Below are 23,758 nucleotides of genomic sequence, written 5' to 3'. Positions count from 1 at the left end.
TGAACGTTTTTGGATCCGTTTACGCCGCATTCGACTTGCTATGGAGAGCGCCTGCAAATGTGTGTGGGTCGCATAGCCCACTTCCTTGCTGGATCGATTTGTGCACGACTGAGATGAAAACTCATAACTTGAGTGATGTGTGCGTGTGCGTGCGTGCGTGCGTGTGTGTGTGTGTGTGTGTGTGTGTGTGTGTGTGTGTGTGTGTGTGTGTGTGTGTGTGTGTGTGTGTGTGTGTGAGAGAGAGAGAGAGAGACAGAGAGAGAGAGAGAGAGAGAGAGAGAGAGAGAGAGAGAGAGAGAGAGAGAGAGACGGGTGGGCCCTGGTTGACACTACAGGAAAAGTACTTCCATGTGTGCCTTGCCTCTTTGCTTCCTCTCTGTGCATACCACCTTCCTGACATCGCTGACAAATGTCTCAGGGTAAATAGCGTACGTACGTAAGAGCTCGAGCAGCGTTTACATTCTGCACATGGTCAGTTTGGAGCACACAACTCTCGTGCTGAATTCTTGCGCTTGCTGTTTGCTGCTGTAATACAGCCTCTTAGTGTCTGGTTGTTTTTGTATGAAATCGACTTATTTTATCGCCTCTGTGGGGCTTGGGAGCAAACAGTTCGTGTGGTTGCACGTAACATAGAGCAGGAGAAAAAAAATAATTTTTTGCACCGTGAGTTCTGATACGCAGGATTCAATAAGCTGCTTCTCTGCATTTTCGTTTCACTTGCATGTATATTCCAAGATGTTGCTATGAATCTATTCTAGCAGTGAAGTTGTTTCAATGCTGTATTATGTAAGCCGTATCACGATTTGTAAACGGTTCAGCACTATGAGGTCCACTAAAAAAGGAGGCAACAGTTACCCCAACACTATAGGCAACGGGAAAGGCAGCGTGCCATGGTTGCGAGAAGACACCGAAGACATGGAAGGCGTACGCCGACGACAGCGCTCCCGGGACTCGCTTGCTGGATTTCGAGCTGACCGGTCGTGCGCTCGCGCGCTCCGCGCGCTTGCGATCTCCCGCGTCAGCGTGGCTCTGGCCGACTGGACTCGCCCTACGTCATCTCCTGCCGCCGACGACCTTCCACCTCCGACGACAGTGCAGCTCTGATTTACTGGACTTGTTCTACGCCATCCACCGACGCCGAAAGGAGCTCTCGCAGGTGCGCCCCGTCCTCGGACTCCAGTGACCGTGCTCCATCTTTCCTATCTCTTCTATCCCCTCGATTTGTCCTCGCTCGCTGTGGCTTACCACACGTCTCTTCTTCTCTTCTCCTTCTTCGGCTTTCCCACATCTTTACTCCTATCCTTTTTATCCCTCCTCACCCCCATCCCTCGTGAGCTACTGTGGCGGTGTCGCTCTTTGAAGCAGACAATAACGGGGCTCGCTTTTCTCTTCTTTTCTCTTTTCATAGCCACTCCGCGACAGCGCTCCCGCAGAGCTATGAGATGTGTGAATCATTGGTTTCTGCGCCAGTTTCTCTCTCTGGAGTTTGGACATTAATCAACGTTGAAAGAACCTAGTATATCAAGTACTTAAGCCTAGCAAGTCATACAGAGACACGCTGACTCACCTTGCTAAGCCCTACAAACAAGCTAGAAGCAACCAAATCAGTCTTGAGAATCGTCCATACTATCGCTGTTTCGTGTCTCGCGCGGCTTAGTGATATTAATTAATTCATTTATTGAATGATTGATTGATTGATTAAAACTTTATTTTGGTCCTGAGAAAATGCAGGGAAGACACCACGCCACCCGGGTAATTCCACGTAGGGACCATCAAACAGAGCTTGGCGGCCCGTTCACGGGCACTCTGGACGGCCAGGGTGTGATCCTTAAGTTCGGGGCTGCGTAAGAACGTTACCCACCGGTCCTCGCTGAAGGCGGAGCCGATGGCTTCACATTCCCACAAGACATGGTTGAATGTTGTTAATAGTCCACAGGCAGGGCAGTCCGCACTTGGATACCGTTCAGGGCAGATGACATGAAGAACAGCAAAGTTAGGATATGCACTGGCTTGCAGTTGTTTAAGGGTAACTGCCTGTACCTTGCACGAGGCAGGGTGTGGGACAAGGAATACCCGTCTTGACAGATCGATGTGTTTTGCTATTAAAAACTCCGCCATTTTTCTCTTTCTTTCTTCCTTTTTTCCGTTTTTCTTTTTTTTTTTCATTTTTCCTTTACGCATGTGTGTATCGATGTATCTTGTACCATAGTGGGTAGTTCCAGAAAGTTCAAACACATGAGCGCCCTGCCACGGTGGTATAGAGGCTAATGTACTCGGCTGCTGACCCGCAGGTTGCGAATCGAATCTCGGTTGCGGCGGCTGCATTTTCAATGGAGGCGAAAAGGCTGTAGTCCCGTGTGCTCAGATTTGGGTGCTCGAACCCCAGGTGGTCGAAATTTCCGGAGCCCTCCACTACGGCGTCTCTCGAAATCATGTAGTGGCTTTGGGACGTTAAACCCCACATATCAATCAATCAATCAATCAAGAACATGAGCGCCACCAACGGGTGCGCCTACAGCACCAATGGGAAGAGTGAGCACGCCGTAGCACTCGCTGCGTTGAGAGCGCGGAATTTTGCTTTAGCTCTCCGCCTGCGTCGTGCCAGCGATTCTCAAATCAATTACGTGTGACAAGTTGTTGCATACTACTGCGTAATTAAGTACTCCGCTTTTTTGTCTTTGGCTAAAACGGCCTCTACGATTTTCATCTGGCTAGTGTAGTCGGGGCCAATGTTGGACCCGCTGAGCAGTTCCGAAGAGCCATTTTTCTCTTGCGCCGGTACGCCCTAGAGCATAAATTAAACATAAAAAACGTATATCTCAGTTCCCTAGACAATTTCCACAAGCGGTTAATGCCATGCGCCGCCAGTTTACTTGGAGCCAACATTCACCGACACTGTCGATGAGCACAATAAGGGAGGCTTTGAGATTTAAAGATTACGTGACAGTCGTCATTTAGTAAAATAAGACACGTTGATCAGACAGCGTGCGCCTCGTCCGCACAGCAGGTAACAAAAGATAAGCGTTAACCGCCAATCACTGACACTAAATGTAGATGTGGGGCATTTTACAAACCCGCTGGTTGTGGATTCACGTGTTCGCTAACATGTGAACATGCTGTGGATATGAATCTGCGTACTCGTGAACAATACGGATCTACTTTCTAAAAACTACAGTGGCCTTGCTCCGGTTGCCTAGTGGCTAAGGTATACTCGGCTGCTGACCCGCAGGTCGTGGGGTCGAATCCCTGCTGCGGCAGCTGCATTTCCGATGGAGGCGGAAACGCTGTATGCCCGTGGGCTCAGATTTGGGTGCACGTTAAAATTTCCGTAGCCCTCCACTACGGCGTCTCTCATAATCATATGGTGGTTTTGGGACGTCAAACCCTAACATATCAAACCCCACATACTGGCACAACCTCGAAAGTTGTGACAGTGATGCTCACCTCTGTAATAATCACCATGGGGGATTGACAGTATTCTGAAAATAAATGAATAAATAAATAAGTATTAATCAAAACATCCAAAAGGCTTGCAAGTATGTGCAGTTTTGAGGGTGTAATAACAGTTAAGAAGCGGCGACTTCTTCGGTTCGTTTCGTGCTCCCATCTGGGAGCTCCTAACGGTGCAAACGAGCGTGATGAGCGAGCTCGGGATATACGCTCTTTTCGTACACTCGGCGTACGTTCCGCGCGCACGTGAGCTCTCTGGTATTGCCAGCAAAATGTGTATTGCAGTGGGACCGAGCGGCACCGTTATGCAATGAACTCGGTCACAACTGCGGCCCGCGAGACACGATATCCCGCCACAAATTGGCCCCAGCGGAACTAGAAACGCCGTCCATTATTCTGCACCGCAGTCGTCAGTTATAGCGTACGTACTGCTCGAAAGACATGCGCCCAAAACTTACAAAACGTGAAACATATGCGACAGCACCGCGTCTGCAGCACCGTTCGCAATCGGTACAAACGAGCACAAGCGGCGGAAGACCTGTCCTAACATAAATGTTTAAAAAAATACATAGTTGGTATACACAGCCCTGGAGGCAAATGTCATACCTGGAACTGACACTCGACCCGGACGTATTTGCCGCAGTCGGCGGGATCCTCGTGGAATCGTTGCTGCGCCGCGCGACGTCAACAGTTGCTATGAATACTCCGAATCAATGTGTTTCGGGACAAGTACGACCGAAAAAAAAAGTAAGAAGGAAGTGGTTTGTTGAGGTTGTCAGGGCTTCAATGCTTCGCGTGCGCATTGTTAACAGTCGATTGATTTTGTGTGGCAGGCGAGCGTTTTGATACACAGATCTATATCGGCTCGACGGTATACATCCGTCGTCTATGTATTGTGTATATATCGTGTGCATGCGGTTCTCATGTAAATTAAGGGCCGCTATACGTATGAATGTTTTGTTAAAAGCGATATTGGCTTTCCACAAAACATTGCCTTAGAGGGGGGGGGGGGGGGGACCACACACAAATACGAGAAAGACAACAGTGCACGGCACTACAGTCACATGACTATTTTAATTCGATTACCTAGCTCCACTGGACGTCACTGTCGCTTCATTAACCTTGATTGATTAATATGTGGGGTTTAACGTCCCAAAACCACCATATGATTATGAGAGACGCCGTAGTGGAAGGCTCCGGAAATTTCGACCACCTGGGGTTCATCAACATGCACCCAAATCTGAGCACACGGGCCTACAACATTTCCGCCTCCATCGGAAATGCAGCCGCTGCAGCCGGGATTCGCACCCGCGACCTGCGGGTCAGCAGCCGAGTACTTTAGCCACTAGACCACCCTGGCGGGGCGCTTCATTAACTTTGTACCACGAAATGTCGTTTTTTGTGCAACGACCGCCGAGCCGAGCGTCATTGTTTACTGCGCAGAACCTTCGTTTCACCAACCTTCTTCCCATTAAAGCGTTGACTTGAATGGATACCGACTTCGTTTGGTACGGCGGAACGTGAGCTTGACCATAAGACGCTTCGCATCTGAAGATCCCAGCGTCACCCCTGCGTAGGCCTCTTTCCAGTGGTTAAGATCCAAATTAGGCTGTTATTACAGTGCAACATCAGGTACCATTAGTCGCCTTTGAAACATTCGTAGCCTTAACCCAGCGCATACAAAAATGCCGCCCGCATCTTTCCACGAAGGGACCTCGATTAAATGCGTCGCGGAGTGGTGGAAGTATCGCGTGTATGCTTCGTAATTGTGTGTGCTTTTGGAATTGTTATTTCATCTTTATTATTCTTATTTACTGAATGAAGGAGAAGTGTTTCCTTCAACGAGTGGTGGGAATGACACCCCCACCCCCGCCTCTTCATATCATCAAAGGCGGTGCCATCCTCGCCCCCCCCCCCCCCTCTAATGGCGCATTCTTGAAACCAGAGGTTGTTATTAGACACATCCGTTGCGTGTACTACTAAAATAACGGTTTTTGTGTGGCGCAAAAAGCCTGAAAGATATATATCGTAAAGATCGGAGCAAACTATATACGTTGTTCTCACATAAAAGTGGACATCCGGAGGCGCAACCACGCTACGTATAATCACTGTAACCTTGTTTCTCCAAGTTCAACAGTGGGGTAAAAGCGGTGCTAAAAGTGTTGAATAACTCTTGATGGAAGGGAAGGGGTTCGTTTTCAACAGTTAACGTTCTCAGTGCGGCTTTCACGTAGGTGCAGCTATTGCACGAGTATGTACAGTATTTCGCACCTATGTCTATACGACTTAACAAAAGTTTTCGTGTCTTGCCGTGCAGGGCCTGCGTTGACACTCGGCCCTCGGCCCGGACGCCCCGGGAGATTCTCTACGGGGACGACGACGACGACGACGACTGCTGCGACGTGGTGTCGCTGCCGTGAGTATATAGTTACTATAGCAGTGTTGTATTGTTACCTATAGTTATCTTCAGTTGCGTGTGCGTTGTTTGCGTTCGTGTCGTATAGGCGATGATATGGACGCAAAGTCGCGTGCTACAAGCGAGGGTACACGACGTTTCCGTGCCAGTTACCTTTTTTTTTTCTGTTAACGCGAGATTTATTCCTAAGGGCAGTGATGTGTCGTATGTGACAACTAATATATTAATACTAAAGTGAAACAATGGATCGATTGTAGTTTTATAAGTGTGACGTCGTTAAGTTGATCACGGCAGATTTATTAATAGAAGAAAAAACGAAAAGCAAACTTTCATTGTTTTATATCCCACCGCGAAAGCCGCACGTGACGTTGCAGTGTTAGAAACGTGTCATTTTGTATTTCGCCGACCTCGGCAGAACAATTTTTCTGAAAGTCGGTATGTTTAGTCTATGACCACCTCAACGGACAATGCAGTAATTTTACTGTTTAGCATCTAAGCCGAACTTGGCAGATTCCATTGAAATATGCTTCATGACCACAAGGTCGTGTAATCAAATCCCGGCCACGGTGACCGCATTTTCGGTGAAGTCGAAAATGCTCATGGCCGGTGTACTTGGATTTAGGACTACGTTAAGGAACCCTGAGTGGTCGTAATTTTGGGGGCCCTCCAATACGATGTGTTTCCTAATCATATCGTAGTTTTGGGACATTGAACACTTATAGCTACTATAATATATGACGTCATGACATTTGGGGCAGGAACTTCAAAGTGGCATCGTCACCTGCTTTTTTCTTTTTTCGCGTTTTCTAGTTCACCATGTGTCTTCTCCCGGCAAGCGGGGTGATTTCGGAATGGCGAATCATTGATTCACTAGTATGACAACGATCTTTTTTTTTCTTCAAGACACTAAAATAGTTCCTTCAAGACACTAAACATTTATCAATTTATTTGTAATCTAAGAATGGCGCATAATCTACAGCTCATGCGGTGCAACAGTGCACTGTGCCGGCAGCGCCCCGAGTGGCCTCGTCGGTTTACACCTGGGTGAAAGTGTACTTAGTGCACTCTACCTGGTGGTAGCTTGTCCCGGAGGCCACGCTATTGCCGACATGCATTGAAGTGCGAATGAGTGCGTAAAACGACGTGAAGCCGCAGCCGCTGGCTTCGCGGCCTTCCATCTTCACAGAAGTAGAAGAGCTCTTATTTTTTTTTCTTTATTTAGGCTTGAATCGAGCCAACCATCGAAAAGATTTCAAGTTCCCAAAGGCGCAACTTTTTGTTAGTCACGATCCAGCGCCTGAAGTGAAGTGCTCGGCTCTCGAAATTTTTAGCACTGGTTTCGCAAACTTGATACGAGAGAAAGTGCCGTTCGCAGTCTACGTTCATGTGGAGAAATTAGTGACGAACCCGAGGTGACAAAATATCTTCGCAGTGCACATTCTGTCGTATTGACCTGAAGTACAATAAGTTGCAAAAATTTGTTGCACGCTGTAATTTTCTTCTCTCTATACGCTCGTTCCGACGAGCGCCATGGAAGTTAAGCAGGGAGGAAGGGCGAGGAAAAAAGAAGTCAAATCACGCGCACGTCATGAAGCTGAGCACATTTATTTTTGTTTTTTTTTTCTTTGAACATGTGGCTTAATTTGTGTGATGGCGAGTGAGAGCACCTGGTGGCCTCTCTCGGTGGTCACTGCAACTATGCGGCGCACGATATACTTGAATCAGCCAATGGTGGTGAGCTTGACCATATGGCTCTTTCATTTTGATATTTAGAATTTATTTCATTTTTCTTTTTTCAAAATACCTCTAAAGGCCCCCGACGAGGGTTTTGCATAGGGGGACATACAAAAATAAAGTGGAAAAATAACGGTGTCAGAGCAACGGTAAACGAACGGTTTCTAGATAGAACGAGCGCTCTTTCGGTGACTTTGAGAATTAATTTTATACTACGGTGTGCATGCTGCGCTATAATGTTTGGCTCTCGTGTTCTTAGAAGCATCGATTAACCTTTAAAGGATAAAAGGCAGGAAAATTGAGGGCACGAATTCATTTCCTGAACGTGGCCTCAGCCGCTGCGTTCCAACGGGGGTGAGTTGCGTAGACACCTGCGTACTTAAATTTATGTGCATGTGCGAGGCGGTCGAAATTGTTTTGTACAGCCGCTTACAGACCGCATGATAATGTGTTTGTGACACGCGAAGCTACAAAATACAGCTTACTATTATTTCTTTAATGGTCAGATTGTCTAGTCTAGACAGGTAACCCGTCACGGTGGTCTCGTGGCTAAGGAACACGATTGCTGACCCGCAGGTGTCGGGATTGAATTCCGGCTGCGGCGGCTGCATTTTCGGTGGAAGCCAAAATGCTTGAGGCCTGTGTGCTTAGATTTTAGGAGCACATTAACGGCATCTATCATGATGATATGCTGGTTTGGGGACGTCAAACCATTATTATTATTATTATTATTATTATTATTATTATTATTATTATTATTATTATTATACACAGGTGTAGGGAAGTATGAAAAATCTGACGACGAAAGAACGAGAAAACATGTGCGCACCGCAATCTACAAAAGCGTGCATTCCGAGTGATTCAATGACAACGGATTCTACAGACATTAATGTGAACATAACGAGCTCTTTTGCGCCATTTCTCCAGCCCCGCCGCGGTGGTCTAGTGGCTAAGGTACTCGGCTGCGGACCCGCAGGTCGCGGGTTCAAATCCTGGATGCGGTGGTTGCATTTCCGATGGAGGCGGAAATGTCGAGGCCCGTGTGCTCAGATTTGGGTGCACGTTAAAGAACCCCAGGTGGTCAAAATTTCCGGAGCCCTCCACTACGGCGTCTCTCATAATCATATGGTGGTTTTGGGACGTTAAACCCCACAAATCAATCATTTCTCCAACTCTTAAGTTTGTTTTATCTGGTTTACAAAACGATTTGACTTGTCATCCTTTAACAGGCGCAGCCACGGCCGGGCTATAGAAGAGTGGCACGCGCGCACTTTTTTAAGAGAATATACACGCGTGCCGCGTCTGTAGCCCGGCCGTGGCTCAGCATACAAAGCAAGTCAAAGGGACTGAAGCGAGTGTCGAGCGCGTTATTGAAGCTCTAAACACGTGCCGCGAGTTCTTTTCTCTTCTCTGTTTCACTTATAGAACGCGAAGTGCTCACGTGATGCATAGCCCGCTAGGCGTGCTTCTAACCACGACCTAAGTCATGCAACGTTGCGTGACAACGAGCTATAGCTAAAACTAACACCAACGACTCGAGCCTCCGCCGAATGCGCAATTGCAACGTACAATTTCGACAGCGAAATTACCTTTCACTTCCTTGGTCATCGTTAAGATGCATCGTTACGCCGACAGGGGTTCACGTGACGGAAAGAAGTTGTTTGTATAAAACAACATTCAGGTCACGTCACGTTGAGTGCCCGTAGCGGCTGTTCTGACTTGATGCAGACGCTACTTCGTGGGACGCCGCGTTTCAGATGTTCGATTCTCTGTCGGTGCAGATTACTTTGGGGTTCGTGCTAGTTGCTATTTAGCGTATGCAAATCAAATATTTGGGACTGGTTGGGGCGGACATATTCGCCCCCTTCATAACCGAGCTGATTGGAAAGCTGGACCGCTGGGTAGGCTAATCTGCGCATGGGTGGCCTCCGGTGTGTCACCTCTCCCTCTTCGATATATATATATATATATATATATATATATATATATATATATATATATATATATATATATATATATATATATATATATATATATATATATGCAGTATTGATGTATTGAAGACGGTGGTCTCTTCAGATGTCGTTCTGCTCTGTTTCACGGTGTCATTAGTTCAAGTTCGTTTACTAACTATAAAACGCCAGCTCCAGGTCTCTTACAGAAATGGAGCTGTCTTATCTCTTTATGGTGTCGTTTTTATGTCTCAGCTCTTTCCTCTGCTCCTTTTACCGCGCACAAATGCAGTTCGCGTACATGCACTGCGATACTCACAATCAGAGTCATCAGACTAGTCAATGTGGGAGGTGGCCCTAGCTCCCCCACCACATCGCTGCCTCCCCCATCTCTCCGACAGAAAGGAAAGCTGTACAGTGACAAAAGTAAGCGAGATGGCTGGATGAAACCGTAAGCGCGAGTGTACAAACGATTGCCGTCGAATTGTGAAAACAATCAGATTTCATTTCGATTCGAACTTTTCTATTTTCTATTTTTCCCACACGCCGAAGTTAAAGTGACGCCAAACATCATGTAGCTTTTTTTGTTCTTTGTTTTTTTTTTCACACGCCTGTCTGCCGCAAGCAAAGCTCGGTCAGTGCTGGAGGTCCAAAGGAGCCTCTTGGACCAGGCGGAGCGTGTCTCCAGGGTCACTGGTATACACAAATCAGTATCCACCTATCCGGTCTCTCCAGTTCTACCTCTTCCCTTATTCCCAATTCGCTGCCTTGCTTTTTCACCGACCACGGGGTCCACCGCAGTCGTTCTTGTCAGGCGCCCTATATATAGCTGACGTCACAAGTAAGAGGCCGTTCGCTGCGGCATCAGCAGAGGAGCGTGCAGACCATTTCGAGATCATTGCGAAGGGCCATTGCTACACTGCACAAGACGTGCAGGAGTGTCGACAGAGCAGGTATAAAGTGTCGCAGTGATGACGTCACACTCACTCGAAAAAAAAAACAGAGTAGGCTGATCGATTACCGAAGCCTTGTTCTATAGGTAGCCTGTCTGTCACCTCTCTCCCTTTACTTGTGTCGCCGCCTTTCATTCCTTGCACGCGGCGCGCGCGCATGATGGCCTCTTTTCCCGTGTTCATTCCTTTTTTTGCGAAAAGAAGGTTCCCAGGCCTGGAACGTTGCGTCATGATGCGAACGCTCTACGTTGGGAGGATGCTGAACTTGTGATGTCCCAACATATCCTTTTCTTTTCTTTTTTCTCCCTTCTTTTTTCTTCTTTCTTTTCTTCTATCTCTTTTACTCCTCGAGATTCGGAGAAATCCGGCTTTGCGGCGAGTTCTTCGAAATGGCCGCCGTTGAACTCTGCTGTACGGTTTCTCTGCGATTCCGTACCTCGTCGGGTAAAAAGTTCATGACCGTGCATTGACGTGCAAATGTAGGGATGGCGTCCCATGTGGAGGGCATGTAGTAACAGCGGCATACGCGGCTGCGTACTTCGTAGGTATTCCCGCACTGTCTGTGTGTGGGCTGCCACAGAGTCTTACGGGGGGAAAAAAGGAAAGAAAAAAAATGTCAGGGTGTCTCATTCCGCAAGCCATGCACTTCAAAGCTGCTATGATACTCAAGCACGCGCACCAAAGTTGCTTTGAGAAAAAAAACATTAAATACGACATCGTCACGCAGCGTTCTTTGTGTATGCATAAAGGTGTGGAAACGACAACCAAGTTGACTGTTTGTAATTCACCGCCTTACCGATTTCTTTAAGATATATGCGCGGTCGTCAGATATCAGCAAGGAGTGTTACACTTGGCGAGGGAGTACCTCTGGTGTAATCTTAGGAGATGGGAAGGGAGCAAAGTGAATCGGGGAGCAAACGGGAGTTCTGAATATCCCAGTTGCAATTAAAAAGAAGAAATGTACATTGGTCGGGCACGCAGCTCGCAGACAAGATAAATGCTGACATCAAAATGTAACTGACTAGATTACAAGAGAAGGCAAACGTGCGAAAGGGAGACGAAAAATTAGGTGGGCAGATGAGATTGAGAAGTTTGCAGGTCTAGTGCGGCAGCAGAAGGCGCAGGACTTGGTTTTTTGGTGCGAGATGGGAGAGGTCTTTGCCTTGCAGTGAGTGCAATTTTATTTATTTTTTTATTTTCTTATTTGAATTACACTCAGGGCCATAGGATATATATAGCAGAGTGGCACATTCAAAAATTTAATACAGACGTTATCCTGTAAACACAATGTTAGCTAAATAAATAACAGTACAATGCGTCACTACACAAGCAATAATTAAACTATTTCTGATATAGCATATTCACATAATTAAACAAGTAACAGTAGAAGTCCTAAATAAACATGCAAGAATCTGACAGTTTGCAAAAAAGCGCATAATCACGTAATTGCTTGGTTGCTAATTACACTTTAGTTTAAAATGCCATGAATAGCAGAATGAGGAACAATAGACGTGATTGATCATGGAAGATTGTTAAGACCGCGTGAGGTTCGGGGAATGAAATGACTGATAACATGTGTGAGTTGAGCATCGCGTAATTACCACCAATTAGGCGTGATTCTCGCCTATAATGAAAATGACCGTCTTGGCAGCCCGTTACCCATTACGATCATCCGTACAACGGCTAATTTCTGGCAAGCTACGCTATATTACGCATGTATATACCATGCTAGGAGCAGCCTGGCACATGCACGCTTTCTCATTTCCTTCTCCGCACCCTATCATGAAGTCCTGATCATTTTCACCTTGCATTGAATCTTTATTTTCGCCTTTGGTATACGTGAAGTATGACCTGGAATAAAAGCTTAACTAAAACAGCTTTACCAGCTGCGGCTATACCCAAAAAAAGAAATGGGGTATAAGCAGTTACACAATGATAAGAAAATAAAAGCATGGTCTGCAGAAATATTACAACGTGAGTAAGTAAAATAGCAGAAACCTGAATAAATATCGTTGTATTCATCCATCGTATTGTCCTTTCCCATTTTATTGTTGGACAACACTGAACAAGGTGGCGCCGTGGTTTACCCTTCTCCTCCTCCTTTCTTTCCTTCTCACCATAATTGTACATCCTCACCTCACACCTTTTCAAGCATGCGTTGCCATGCTATTCTAGAAACTGCTTGTCACATACCCGCTTTCTGTGGTGCTCAGCCGCAGTGTTTTAAAAAAAAAACTGTGGTTGTCCGGAGAGTCTGTGATGCGGCGGTTAGGCTAGATATGTCTAACTGTCCCCACGTCGGAGCCCCCGTGGTGTAGGGGAATTAAAGCAAGACTCTAGCGTGCTCGAACGTCCTGGAACAGCAATCTTCTCGCGTCATACCCGTTGGGGCGGCGTTTTCGACCGCTGGCGTTCCAGGATGCCAAGCACGTGCTGGACCACGTCTACTTGGTTGCCTTGCTCTTGGCTCATGCTTTTGCTGCTGATGTTGGCATTGCTTCTTGGTTACGCGGCGGTGGCGTACAGTCCCAGAGGAAGTGTCTCTGCATGGCTCGCGCTTTCTTGCAGTGTTGTCAAATATCTATGAAATATACCTCCGCGCAGATCTTCTTTGCCCAGATGGAAGTCCATATAGCCTGTACTTGCAACTGCCGTAGTGTGGCTGCTTTGCTGTGTTGTAGGTCCCAGCGAGGCGGTGGGTAGAAACGTATGCTCGTTCTACTCCACTGCAGAACGTCGCCGTAACTTGTGACGAAATACTCTTCGTCATCGGCATTGGGTCGTTCCGGCTCCGAGAAATGTGTTGACGAAGACCCCCGGCTAGTTAGCGCGTGTGCCTCCGTATCTGTCTCCTCGTTGCGGTTCGGCCCCACGTCCAGCTCCCCAGCATGCGCAGTGAACCACTTCACGGTAACGTTGGTTTGCAGTCTGCTACTGTTGAACATACTCTTGAGGTGGTTCTATGTGCATTGTTTGTAGCGAAGTTGACTATTGCCGGCTTTTAGTCGCTGATGATCATGCGGCAATCCGGGATCGCCAGTGCCAGTGCGATTGCAAACTCCTCGGCTTGCGTGGGCGACTTGCACTGTATGCTTCCCGACGTTGTGAGTACTCCGGTGTTCGCTGCGATGACTGCGTACGTGTTTGACCAGTGTGGATACTTCGTCACGTCCAAGTTGTACGTGCGCGGATTGTTGGCATGTCCCATTGTGAGAGCCGTGGCTCTCGCCATTCTGCTTTCTTGATGTACTTTCGGGTGCACGTGCTTCGGTAAGGGCAGTACCCTCAGTATTTGGAGAACGTTCCGAGGTAGCTGCTTTGCCACCTCCGGGGTCGTCCTTGGCGCATTGATTCCGATGAGTCGTAGCATCGTTCTTCCCGTCCTGGTCTGAGACAAGCGGTGATACTGCGCCGTTCGCTGCGCTTCTGCGATTTCTTCAAGCGTGTTGTGAACTCCTAACACGAGCATGCGTCCCGTGTTGGTGTGGGGGTATAGGCCCACGGGCGTCTTGTGCGCTTTTCTGACCATCGCGTCGATGTTGATTTTCTCCACCTTTTTCCAAGTGTGCAACGACGCTACGTAAAAGATGTGGATGACTGCAAACGACTGGGTGAGTCGTAGTAGACTGTCTTTTCTCATGCCCTGGTACCGCGTGGGCCTTCCGGAGTAAGCGGGTGAGCATCGAGAGCTTTGCGTGGAGCTTCTGTACCGTCACGTTGTTGCGGTTCAGATCCTGGAAGTGCAGACCCAAAATCGGCTAACTCGAAGTCAAGCGAACGGTGGTTACTCTAGTGCAGTGTTCGCGGTTAGCGCTGCTGGTTTAGTCAAAGCACAGCTCCTTTGGATTCCGTGAGCGATCGAATCGTTTCGTCATACTGCGCAGTCATCATTGTCATGGAGTCATCTTCATTTCGTCGATGCACCTTGACGTGCTCTTAGTGCTGTATGAATTGATGACTCTAATTATGCTTGATTAGAGCTTGCGTTTTCTCTCATTGGTATTTACAGAGTAGCGTATTAACCGCTAACTAAACGTGGAGTCATTGAAAGAAAAACGCGAGAAACGACAAGTGTTCCATCTCAATTATGCCTGTTGACGTTTTTCTGTGACGACGCCTTCATTCGCTGTGCGTCCTCCCTTCGGCCTCTTAATGTCTCGTGTTTATCTCTCTTTTGTTTCCATGTGTGCCTTTTCTTGTTCTAGAGAGCTTACGAACCCCGCCGCGGTGGTCTAGTGTCTAAGGTACTCGGCTACTGACCCGCAGGTCGCGGGATCGAATTCCGGCTGTGGCGGCTGCATTTTCGGTGGAGGTTAAAATGTTGTAGGCCGGTGTGTTCAGATTTGGGTGCACGTAACCAGGTGGTCAAAATTTTCGGAGCTCTCCACTACTACGGTGTCTCTCATAATCATATTCATAAACATATACTGGTTTCGGGACGTTAAACCTCTCATGTCCGTTCATCAAGAGAGCTGACGAGCGCTCTGTGCCTACTGGGGGCAAGTGCCAGTCATTACTTGCTATATCCGTTTTTTCTGATCGTTTGTACAGTCGGTGACAGGCTAATGCGTAATAAAATAACAAAAAGAGGGCGGATAGCTGGTGGCACGGCCAAGCCACCAGAATGAACAGCCGCTGCGAGTAAAAACATACGTTCTGGAGCGGCCTATTCGCGCGGCAGCGGCAAAAAGCGCCCCCGAACACACGTTTTATCTCGTAGCAGCTTTCCTTTTTTTGTTTTTTTTTTGGCTTGGTTGCGCCATTAGTATATGTCTTAATGGTGGCGCGAGAATACAATGAAGGGCGTCCTAGAAGCGCGTTCTTTTACATCTTTGTCTGCTCATCTTACCGTTTCTTTATCATGTGTTCATGTAACCGCTTATACAGGGGGCTTCAGCAACCTTTAGCCAGAGTTTTAAGATATGCCGACACACTCAATTACGACGCGATTGCTGACCGTTGCCTGGAGTCATCAGACTATTTTTCGTGTTCTAAAAGATTGTTTATTCAGAGCTGTTTATTTAACGAACTTTTGAAACAACGAAGATTGCTCAAATTTTCAATGAGAAAGTTGTAGATCGGTTTGCAAAACGTTCGATTAGACAGTTCTCAATTTTATGTCTGTTAATTATAAGCGTTTATCTGATAACTACAAATGCCCGCGAATTACAAAAAAAAATACCGCGCGACAAATCCGCTCGCGTGCCTGTGCGCACGATGATTCTAGTGCTCCCTAACGTTCCACGTACCATTTCGACTACCTGCGATTTTTTCGGCATGCACTTGAAATCGCGCAGTACGTCGGTCTAGCATTTCGCCTCGAACGCGGCTCGGCTGCTGGCCCAAAGGTCGCGGGTTCGATCTCGCTCGTGACAGTCGCTTTTCGATGGAGGCGAAATGGTCGAAGCCCGTGTACTGCGTCATGTCAGAGCACGTTAAAGAACATCAGATGGTGGAAATTCTCGGAGCCCTCTACTACGGCGTCTCTCATAAACATATCGGTGTTTTGGCATGATACCCCGGCGATTGTTATTAATATTATTATTATAGTAATATTATTATATCTTTATTATTTATAGATATTAATATTACCGAAGAGGTTACGAACGTGTCTGCGCGTGATTAACTTATGTAAAATAGATAACGTAAATCTGGCTTCTTTGCAATAAGAGTAGTTATGAGGTGAAGCTTACTTCTAGACGCCCTTATTGGTCTGCAGCGGATATATGCTGCAGCGGTTGTAGGAAGATATGTTTGTGCATATATTAACTGAGATAGTATGACAACAAAGCAACTGCCCTTGTAAATTTTTAAATTTAATCTGTGCCCGTGAGCTGATATATTGTATGGCTAGGAGAGAGAGAGAGAGAGAGAGAGAGAGAGAGAAAGAGAGAGATAAGTTTATTTACAGAAAGGCAGAGAGGTTGGCCTGAGCGATAGCTTGCTCTAGCCTGCTACTCTACACTGGGGGAAGGGAAAGAGGAAAAGAAAGATTAATGGATGACGATGGCGAGATAGGATTGTGCTCTGATCAGTGGTAGACTGACGGTGTCATTAATCCTCCGCTTAGAGAAACCATATGCAATGATGAATGGCTTAGTGTATGCAGTGCTTGCGTTGTCGGCTCAGTTATCATAATGGCAACAGTGCTCAGTGCAGTCATAAATGCTTCTGTCAATGAAGAGGTCGTACTGAAATAAAAAAAGAAGCGTACTGAAATAAAAAAAGAAGCGTGAATGAGTGCTGTTTATGAAAACAAAAAAAAACTGGAATAAGTTTTACAGATTAGAAGCGAAAAATAACTAACAAAATCAGGAACCACGTTTTTCAGAAATTCACGATGTCTCCTTATTCACCATAACCGATGAAACGCGCTCTCTAGTATATCCGCGCTCTGGAATTGTTGAGCGTCGGTAATTGCGTTCTGTTTACAGGTCAGTAGTACAATTCTCGATGATTCTGCGATTTTTATTATTTATGTGGGTGCAAGTTTTTTCTAGTTCAAATTAGCAAGGTGAAAGATGTAACAGAATAACTTCACCTTGCTGCTACGGTTATTTCGCGTTTGCTGCCGCATTTACGTTCGGTTAAAACTGCGTGGCGGGCGGAACAAAGGTAGATCTACACAGGGCAGGTCTCACCTTCAGGACAGAATAGGTCATAACAAAAGAGGCCAGCACAGAGAGGACAAATGAAAGAAGTAGATGGGACATGTTCTAACAGGAAAAGACAAACAAGACAGGTCGCAACTACAGGACAGTCAGGACAGGTAGACGTAGGCAGGACATGTTGTTACAGGAAAGGACATACAAGACAGGTCCCAGCTACTAGACAGGGCAGGCAAGGCATGTAGTAGAAGTAGAGACGAGAAGTCGTAACAACAGGACAGGACGTACAGGAGAGACAGGGCAGGCCCTAGCCGCAATCACGTGGGCCTGAGATTCGATGTGCGACACCTAGCTTCTCGCATCTTTAACCTCACGCTACGCATTTTATGTCACCGCGATGCCCGTTCGTCTCTAGTTTATGTGTTGAGCTTATGGTTACCGGCGTACGCCTAGCTTGGGCGAAATATTCCAGAGCGGGTCTTGGGTTTTTCGCTGTGTGACCGAAAACACCCGGGCTTTTTACGTGACGACGACACTGCAGAGGCGGGTGGCTAAGAACTCGCGAACGATGGAGTCTCTTATTTTTGGGAGGGCGGTGTGTGTGCAGGAGAGGCGAGTACCTGAGGGGCCGCCAAAATAACCGCGTGGCCCGATGCCAGAGAGGTGAAGCGGTGACAGCGACGCCAGCAACGTCAGAGCACAGCCGCTCTCATTTGTTTCGTAGGGGCCCACCTGACGAGCGGCACGAAATGCGGTGCTTTCTTTCTGTATTTATTCTGCTAATGCAGAAAGGAGCACTTTATACCTTTGGACTAAAGTAGGCTCAAACTTCATTTTTAGGAACATAATAACAACGTGTGAGCGATCGATGCACTAACCAGGTGGCCTCATTTATGCCTAGTTCACACTGAAACATCCGCTTTCTACAGCGACCGAAATTTCCCTGCCGCCGAAACGCAGCGTCGTTCGCACTGGACGCACCCCGCGCCGCCGAATATGCCTTCTACTACGGGGTGAACGCGGGATGGATGCGCTGTCACCCGGTTGTTCTCGCGGCTCGCAAACGCTACTACGCTATCCGGTGGTGTATACTTCGACGATTCTCGTATGCAAGAAGCAAGAAAAGACAGTACTGCTTACTTTGCTGGCAAGTGGCTGTCTTGTAATGCACGAAGAGCAGAAAAACCACCGACGCCAGCGGCGTTGGTGGGTTCGTTTTGCTCTGCAAGACCGCAACAAACTCGGTTACGCCAACAGCAAGCTCGATCACCTCTTCCACGAAATACGGAGGCGAAGTAGGCACAGAGTAGGTTAAACTCCCGTTGGTTTCAACATTCAGTAACGTGCACTGCAGCATAACAAGTGAGTAGGGCTTGGCCGCCATTTTTCAAAATTCCTTGACTAGCACTCCTATTAGTCCTCGGTGACTGATTCGGCGGCAGACGCCGCAAAAATCGGTCCGAGAGTGATCGGCACGGAGAGGGCCCTTTCGGCGGATCTCGCCGCCGCCGAACCGGATTCGGAGCACTTTCGGCGGCCGGAATGCTCAGTGTGCACGCGGCATTAAGTGACGTGTCTAAGTGGCGTTGCAATCTGCCGGTTCTTTGGTATAGTAAAGAAAGTAAGCCCTCTAGCGTATGATCTGGCTTAAACGTATTGACTGTTCAAGTAGAGTCGGGGAGGCGCTGATGTCACAGTGCTGTCTCCCTCCCACCTCCACATCGGTCAATATCATAAAGCTTCACACAAAAACGTGGCTGATCCCACTATTTGGGAATTGGTAATGCAGGAAATTGAAACGTGTGCTCACGGAAGCAGTTGAGCATTTATTATGCGATGTTTCGCCGCAAGGACGAGGGAATGAATGCAATAAATGAATACGTGGGAATAAATTGCAATGTCACGCGAACATTGGCAAGCAGCTCAAAACATGTGGCGCACACTTAATTTTCTAACTTTTTTTCCTAATTTATTTTATATCTCTCTATCTCTATTTTCTTTTGGACCCTGATTTCCCTACCCCTGTACGGGGTAGCAAACCAGTTCTTCTAGGCTAAACCTCCCCGTCTCTTCCTTTTGTTTATCTATCTCTCTCTCAAGCAGAAAGAACGCGCGAAATGAGCATATAGAAAGCGAGCACGCACAAACAACTGTCACAGCTCGCACTTAAAGCACGCTGCTCAGACAGAAAGAAAGACGCACGAAATGAACGCACAGACATACACGGGACGAGCGCGAACAATTGTCACAGTTCATACTTCTTCGTGTGTGAGCAGCGTACAGGTCCTTTTGTAAACGCGGCCGCGGCAGTAAGTGAAGTGACTGACGTTCGTGTTCTCTTGAACTGCTGTGACTTCACGGCAAACTTGCGGGGGGAGCACTAGAGATAGAAAGCGTCCGAATCCTGAGATAAGCGCGCGTGAGAGTGAGCCACCACGCGAGTGAACATCTATCAGGCAAGTCTACTTATTGACTCGGCAGGCTCCGGTGAGAATAGTGGGCCGTGTACTTCTTTCCGATAGCTGTGACAGACGTACACGAGAGTGGCTCACCGCCGCCTCTCGCATTAAGAGCCGCAGACACTGCCGTTCTGGTCCTATAACCATAGGCTTCTTTCACTGAGGCACGCAAGCATAGTGCCGAAGAAGAATATCGAAGCTGCTGCGCGAATAATTTTCGGAGAAGTGGTAATGAGCTTCGAAAACGACTGCTTTCGACCTCCGGCGATATAAAATAAACTCGCAACCGTAAAGACAAACTCTCACTGTAGGCTTCTGACACATGACATCATCTTTGAAGTGCAACAGCTGCATAAAAATGCACATTTAGAAGTCCAGTCTGCGTCATCAACGGGATCGTACGAGTGATGATGCAGACGACACGATCTCGAGTCGCCAGCGTGCCCTCCAAGTCCCCCAATTGTCCATGCAAAAGCACGTGACTTCCGCCACGCTTTTCGCTCTGCAGTTTGCATTGTGAGGGCCTCTCTTCAATAGTCCCTTTTTTATGCCCTGTGGCGTAGTGGTTAGCGTCGCGCGCCGGAAAGCGTGAGGTTGCTGGTTCGACGCCCCGCTGCGGAACTTTTCCTTTTCGTTCTTTTTTTTTTGGAATCTATTAATGTATATTTCACAATGTCATATCCGTGGTGGACATACTCCAGCGGAGCCGTGGTGAACACCGGCATAGAACACTTCCGTGTTAATAATTACTGAATGTAACTCTATAGTCAACACCGAAAGAAATAAATATATTACCTGCAGTTTTACGCCCCAGAGCCACTTATGTTTATGAGGGACGCTGTATAGTGTGGAGATCTGCTAAATTCAACAATCTGGTGTAATTTAGCGTGCGCTTACGGACCTCTGGCGTTTCTCTACCGTTGAAAAGTGACCGGGGCGGCTGGGATCGAATCCGCGACCTTCGTGTTAGTAGCCTAGCAACGTAAGTACTGTTCCACCGAGGCGGATGTTGCAAAAAATACCGAGAGAGAACAGGCTTCGCATTTAATGGAAAACCGAAAATGAAGTGATGACGTGCGTCTCGCACCGGCTGGCCATTGGTGCCCGCCTTTCGAAGGGTGGTAAATAGTTCATGGAGTGCAGTATCGCTCATCATTGGCTGTCATTGTAGCCATAAACCTTCATGGCCGCCCAGTAGACGCGCTACAGCATGCCGCAGTGATGCCAAACACTCGTATACAGCGCTTCCCACCTGCGCCGCGCAAAGTGCATGTCCACTCGCCTTTCATTACGATTCAGTGGCGTAGCCCTGGCGCTTTCACTCTGTGTCAAAGGGCCCCCGCCAAAGGTTCCTTCCTTCCGGGACCGGAAATTGAGTTTCTCGTCTCGCGCGCCTCGGCGCATATGCCCCTGCGGTGTTAATGACGGAGCAGCTGCCGCAACCACGGGCGCCGGATGCAAAGCACCGTCCGCCCGGCCTCCTCTAAGTTTCATCATTTCCCGTTGTCGTTCTGCTTTTTTTTTTTTGCTTGGTCATCATCTCAGTCCGCTCCCTTCATCGCATTACCGCATTTCTTCTGGTTTCGCAGACTTCCGCCTTGTTTCGTATCCCGCCTTCCAGTTGGGCAACAGAATGCGCTTGAGAAATTACGAAGTTGTGTTGCATGGATTACCCGCCAGGAGTCAAGCGTTGCTTAGCAGCGCCACCCACGTAGGAACGGGCGTTGGCGAAGATAAGCGAGTGAGCTGCATCCTTACAGAGTATGCAGGTTTAGTGGTAGTGAACATCTTCAGTGAGTTACAGTACTCGACATCAGATAGATAGATAGATAGATAGATAGATAGATAGATAGATAGATAGATAGATAGATAGATAGATAGATAGATAGATAGATAGATAGATAGATAGATAGATAGATAGATAGATAGATAGATAGATAGATAGATAGATAGATAGATAGATAGATAGATAGATAGATAGATAGATAGATAGATAGATAGATAGATAGATAGATAGATAGATAGATAGATAGATAGATAGATAGATAGATAGATAGATAGATAGATAGATAGATAGATAGATAGATAGATAGATAGATAGATAGATAGATAGATAGATAGATAGATAGATAGATTTCAAATAGGATGCCTCTCGAAACTCGTACGAACTAGAGGTTTGAGTTTCAGTGTTTTGTCGTTAAAAGTGTGTGTGTTCTTACAAATGTTTCCAGCTTCCATTCAAGAAACAGCCACCGCTTCACCCTTGCTGCCGTCGTCTTCGCAATCGAGATTTCACAACCCATGTGATCTGGATGCTTTAATCGAAGCCACATACTCACAAAATGCTAAAGCTATGCGGTTTTCTTATACAAGGAAAGCAGAACACAGTGGGGGGAGGTGAAAAGGGGGTGGGGGCACTTTTCGGGCAACGTCGAGAAGCGCTGCCTCAGGGTATCACGTCCTCTTCTTCTCCTTGCTCTCTCTCTCTCTCTCTCTCCGTTTCTTTTATCCCTCACCGTGCGTCTTCTCCGCCTCGTTTATTCACTCAGCTTTCTCGAACCTCTCCAGGCTCTCTTTTCTTCATTTCAGCGCTAGAGACCAATATCCACTCTACACCGGGTTTCTGCTCGCTCGAGTGGAAAGATGTTCTCCTTTCACATTTTTGTTGTTGTTGTATAAGCTTGTTGCGCTGCCGGGCTTTCTCGTTGCCTGCCTCGCTTGTTTGCAATGCAAGGAATTCGAGTACCGCACTCCGGGCTGGGGCATTCGAGCGGATCGGATAAGGTTCCCGCACTCAACGCTGTTGCTGATACTGTTGCGAAACGAAGCTTTTGTTTGCCTCCATTCGCGCGTGCGTCGTTATTGCTTTATCGTTATGCCAGGAACTTTCGAATGCAGGTGAGGGGAGAAAAGCGTGATTTGGGGGAAAATGGAGGGATGGGGATGTGCCCTTTTGCCGCCCTCAAGAGAATTTAATTGGATAAGGAAGCACGTGGAAATGATAATGAAGGTTGTAACTGCTTGCGAAAAAGAGTTGATGGCCGCTTTGCATTTTTCGCTTGCTGCTTGTTTGCTCGTTTTGAGCATTAAGGCATTGGAACGCGTGATTGGAGCAACGTAACTGTATTGGAATCTGATGAACAGCGTTATTAGCGAGCTCAGACTCTGTACGCGGATTAGTGTGCGTCCCAGGGATGCTAGCCGTGGGACAAGACAACGAGGTTAATCTCCGATCAGGAAACACGAAAGTGGCGTTTTGCACGACTTATCGTCGCTGCAACGCACGAGACGAAAAGTGAACGAAATAACCTTCGACGGCTATATATCACTCTCAATCACTCTCAAACTGACCTCTGACATATTCTACTACGCATGGCGTTGTCGACATTGCGTACGTCTCCCTGACCGGATGGCCCAGCTGCAGTTCTAGTCCGGCTGCAGAGTGCTTACGGACCACCTACTTCTTCTTCGAGAGCAGGATGCAATAACTTGATCGGGCCCCGTACGCATCGCTCTCTTAATTGCCAGCCTGACGCAGAAACTTCAAATTAAAGTTGTGAGAATAATGGAAAGGAATCTTTGTGTAATAAATTTAGTTAGCTTGAAAGGAACAGAATATGCAGAAAAGGCACGTACATTACCCAGTTTAGAAAACTGGTATGCTATCCTACCCTAGCGAAAAGGATGAGCGATCTTGAAAGGGAGAAAAGGGAAAGAAATATCACACATTCTATTCACACAGCCGGACTCCTCACAGTCGCAACATCGCTATTGGTCTGTAGCCTCCTGTGCAAGTATGTAGTCTTCGAGCCATTGAGCAGTGCTATTGTCGCCTTTATCGGTGAATGGGAATTACAGCATGTGTTGCCGATAAGAATACGAATCTTGTTTTATGTAGAGTAGTGTAGCGCATCGCTATCGCAGTTATTTCTTGGTCTACCTAGCAATACATTGTGCGTACGTGTGCGTGCGTTCTTGCGTGCGTGCGTGTGTTGCCTAAAAGGAGACGGCACAGTACCAACGTCTCAGTGGCAGTACATTCTAACACTGTAGAGAGAGAGGTGTAAAATAAATGCAGCGACATTCTGAAGTATCTTCTATCAGCCTGCCATTGCGTGTATCTTTTTGAAATGAGACGCATGCAATTTTGCTAAAAGAGAGCGTAGCGTTCGTGATGCGCATATGC

At 47.3% G+C, this 23,758-nt stretch overlaps 1 protein-coding gene across 13 annotated transcripts in view; it reads left to right on the top strand.

The window, feature by feature from the left end:
• LOC119170694 (uncharacterized) overlaps positions 1–23,758 on the top strand; it is a 615,982-nt gene that overhangs the window by 394,609 nt on the left and 197,615 nt on the right. For all 13 annotated transcript variants that reach the window (XM_075886872.1, XM_075886866.1, XM_075886861.1 and 10 more), the window contains exon 3: positions 5,768–5,866. In XM_075886872.1, the coding sequence (XP_075742987.1) occupies positions 5,768–5,866 (99 nt within the window). The remainder of the gene's footprint in view (positions 1–5,767; positions 5,867–23,758) is intronic.

Source organism: Rhipicephalus microplus, chromosome 2 (genome assembly GCF_043290135.1).
Source record: "Rhipicephalus microplus isolate Deutch F79 chromosome 2, USDA_Rmic, whole genome shotgun sequence".
In the NCBI taxonomy this organism is placed as follows: domain Eukaryota; kingdom Metazoa; phylum Arthropoda; class Arachnida; order Ixodida; family Ixodidae; genus Rhipicephalus; species Rhipicephalus microplus.
The sequence above is the reverse complement of the archived record's forward strand: the minus strand, read 5'-3'. Positions and strand labels throughout refer to the sequence as shown.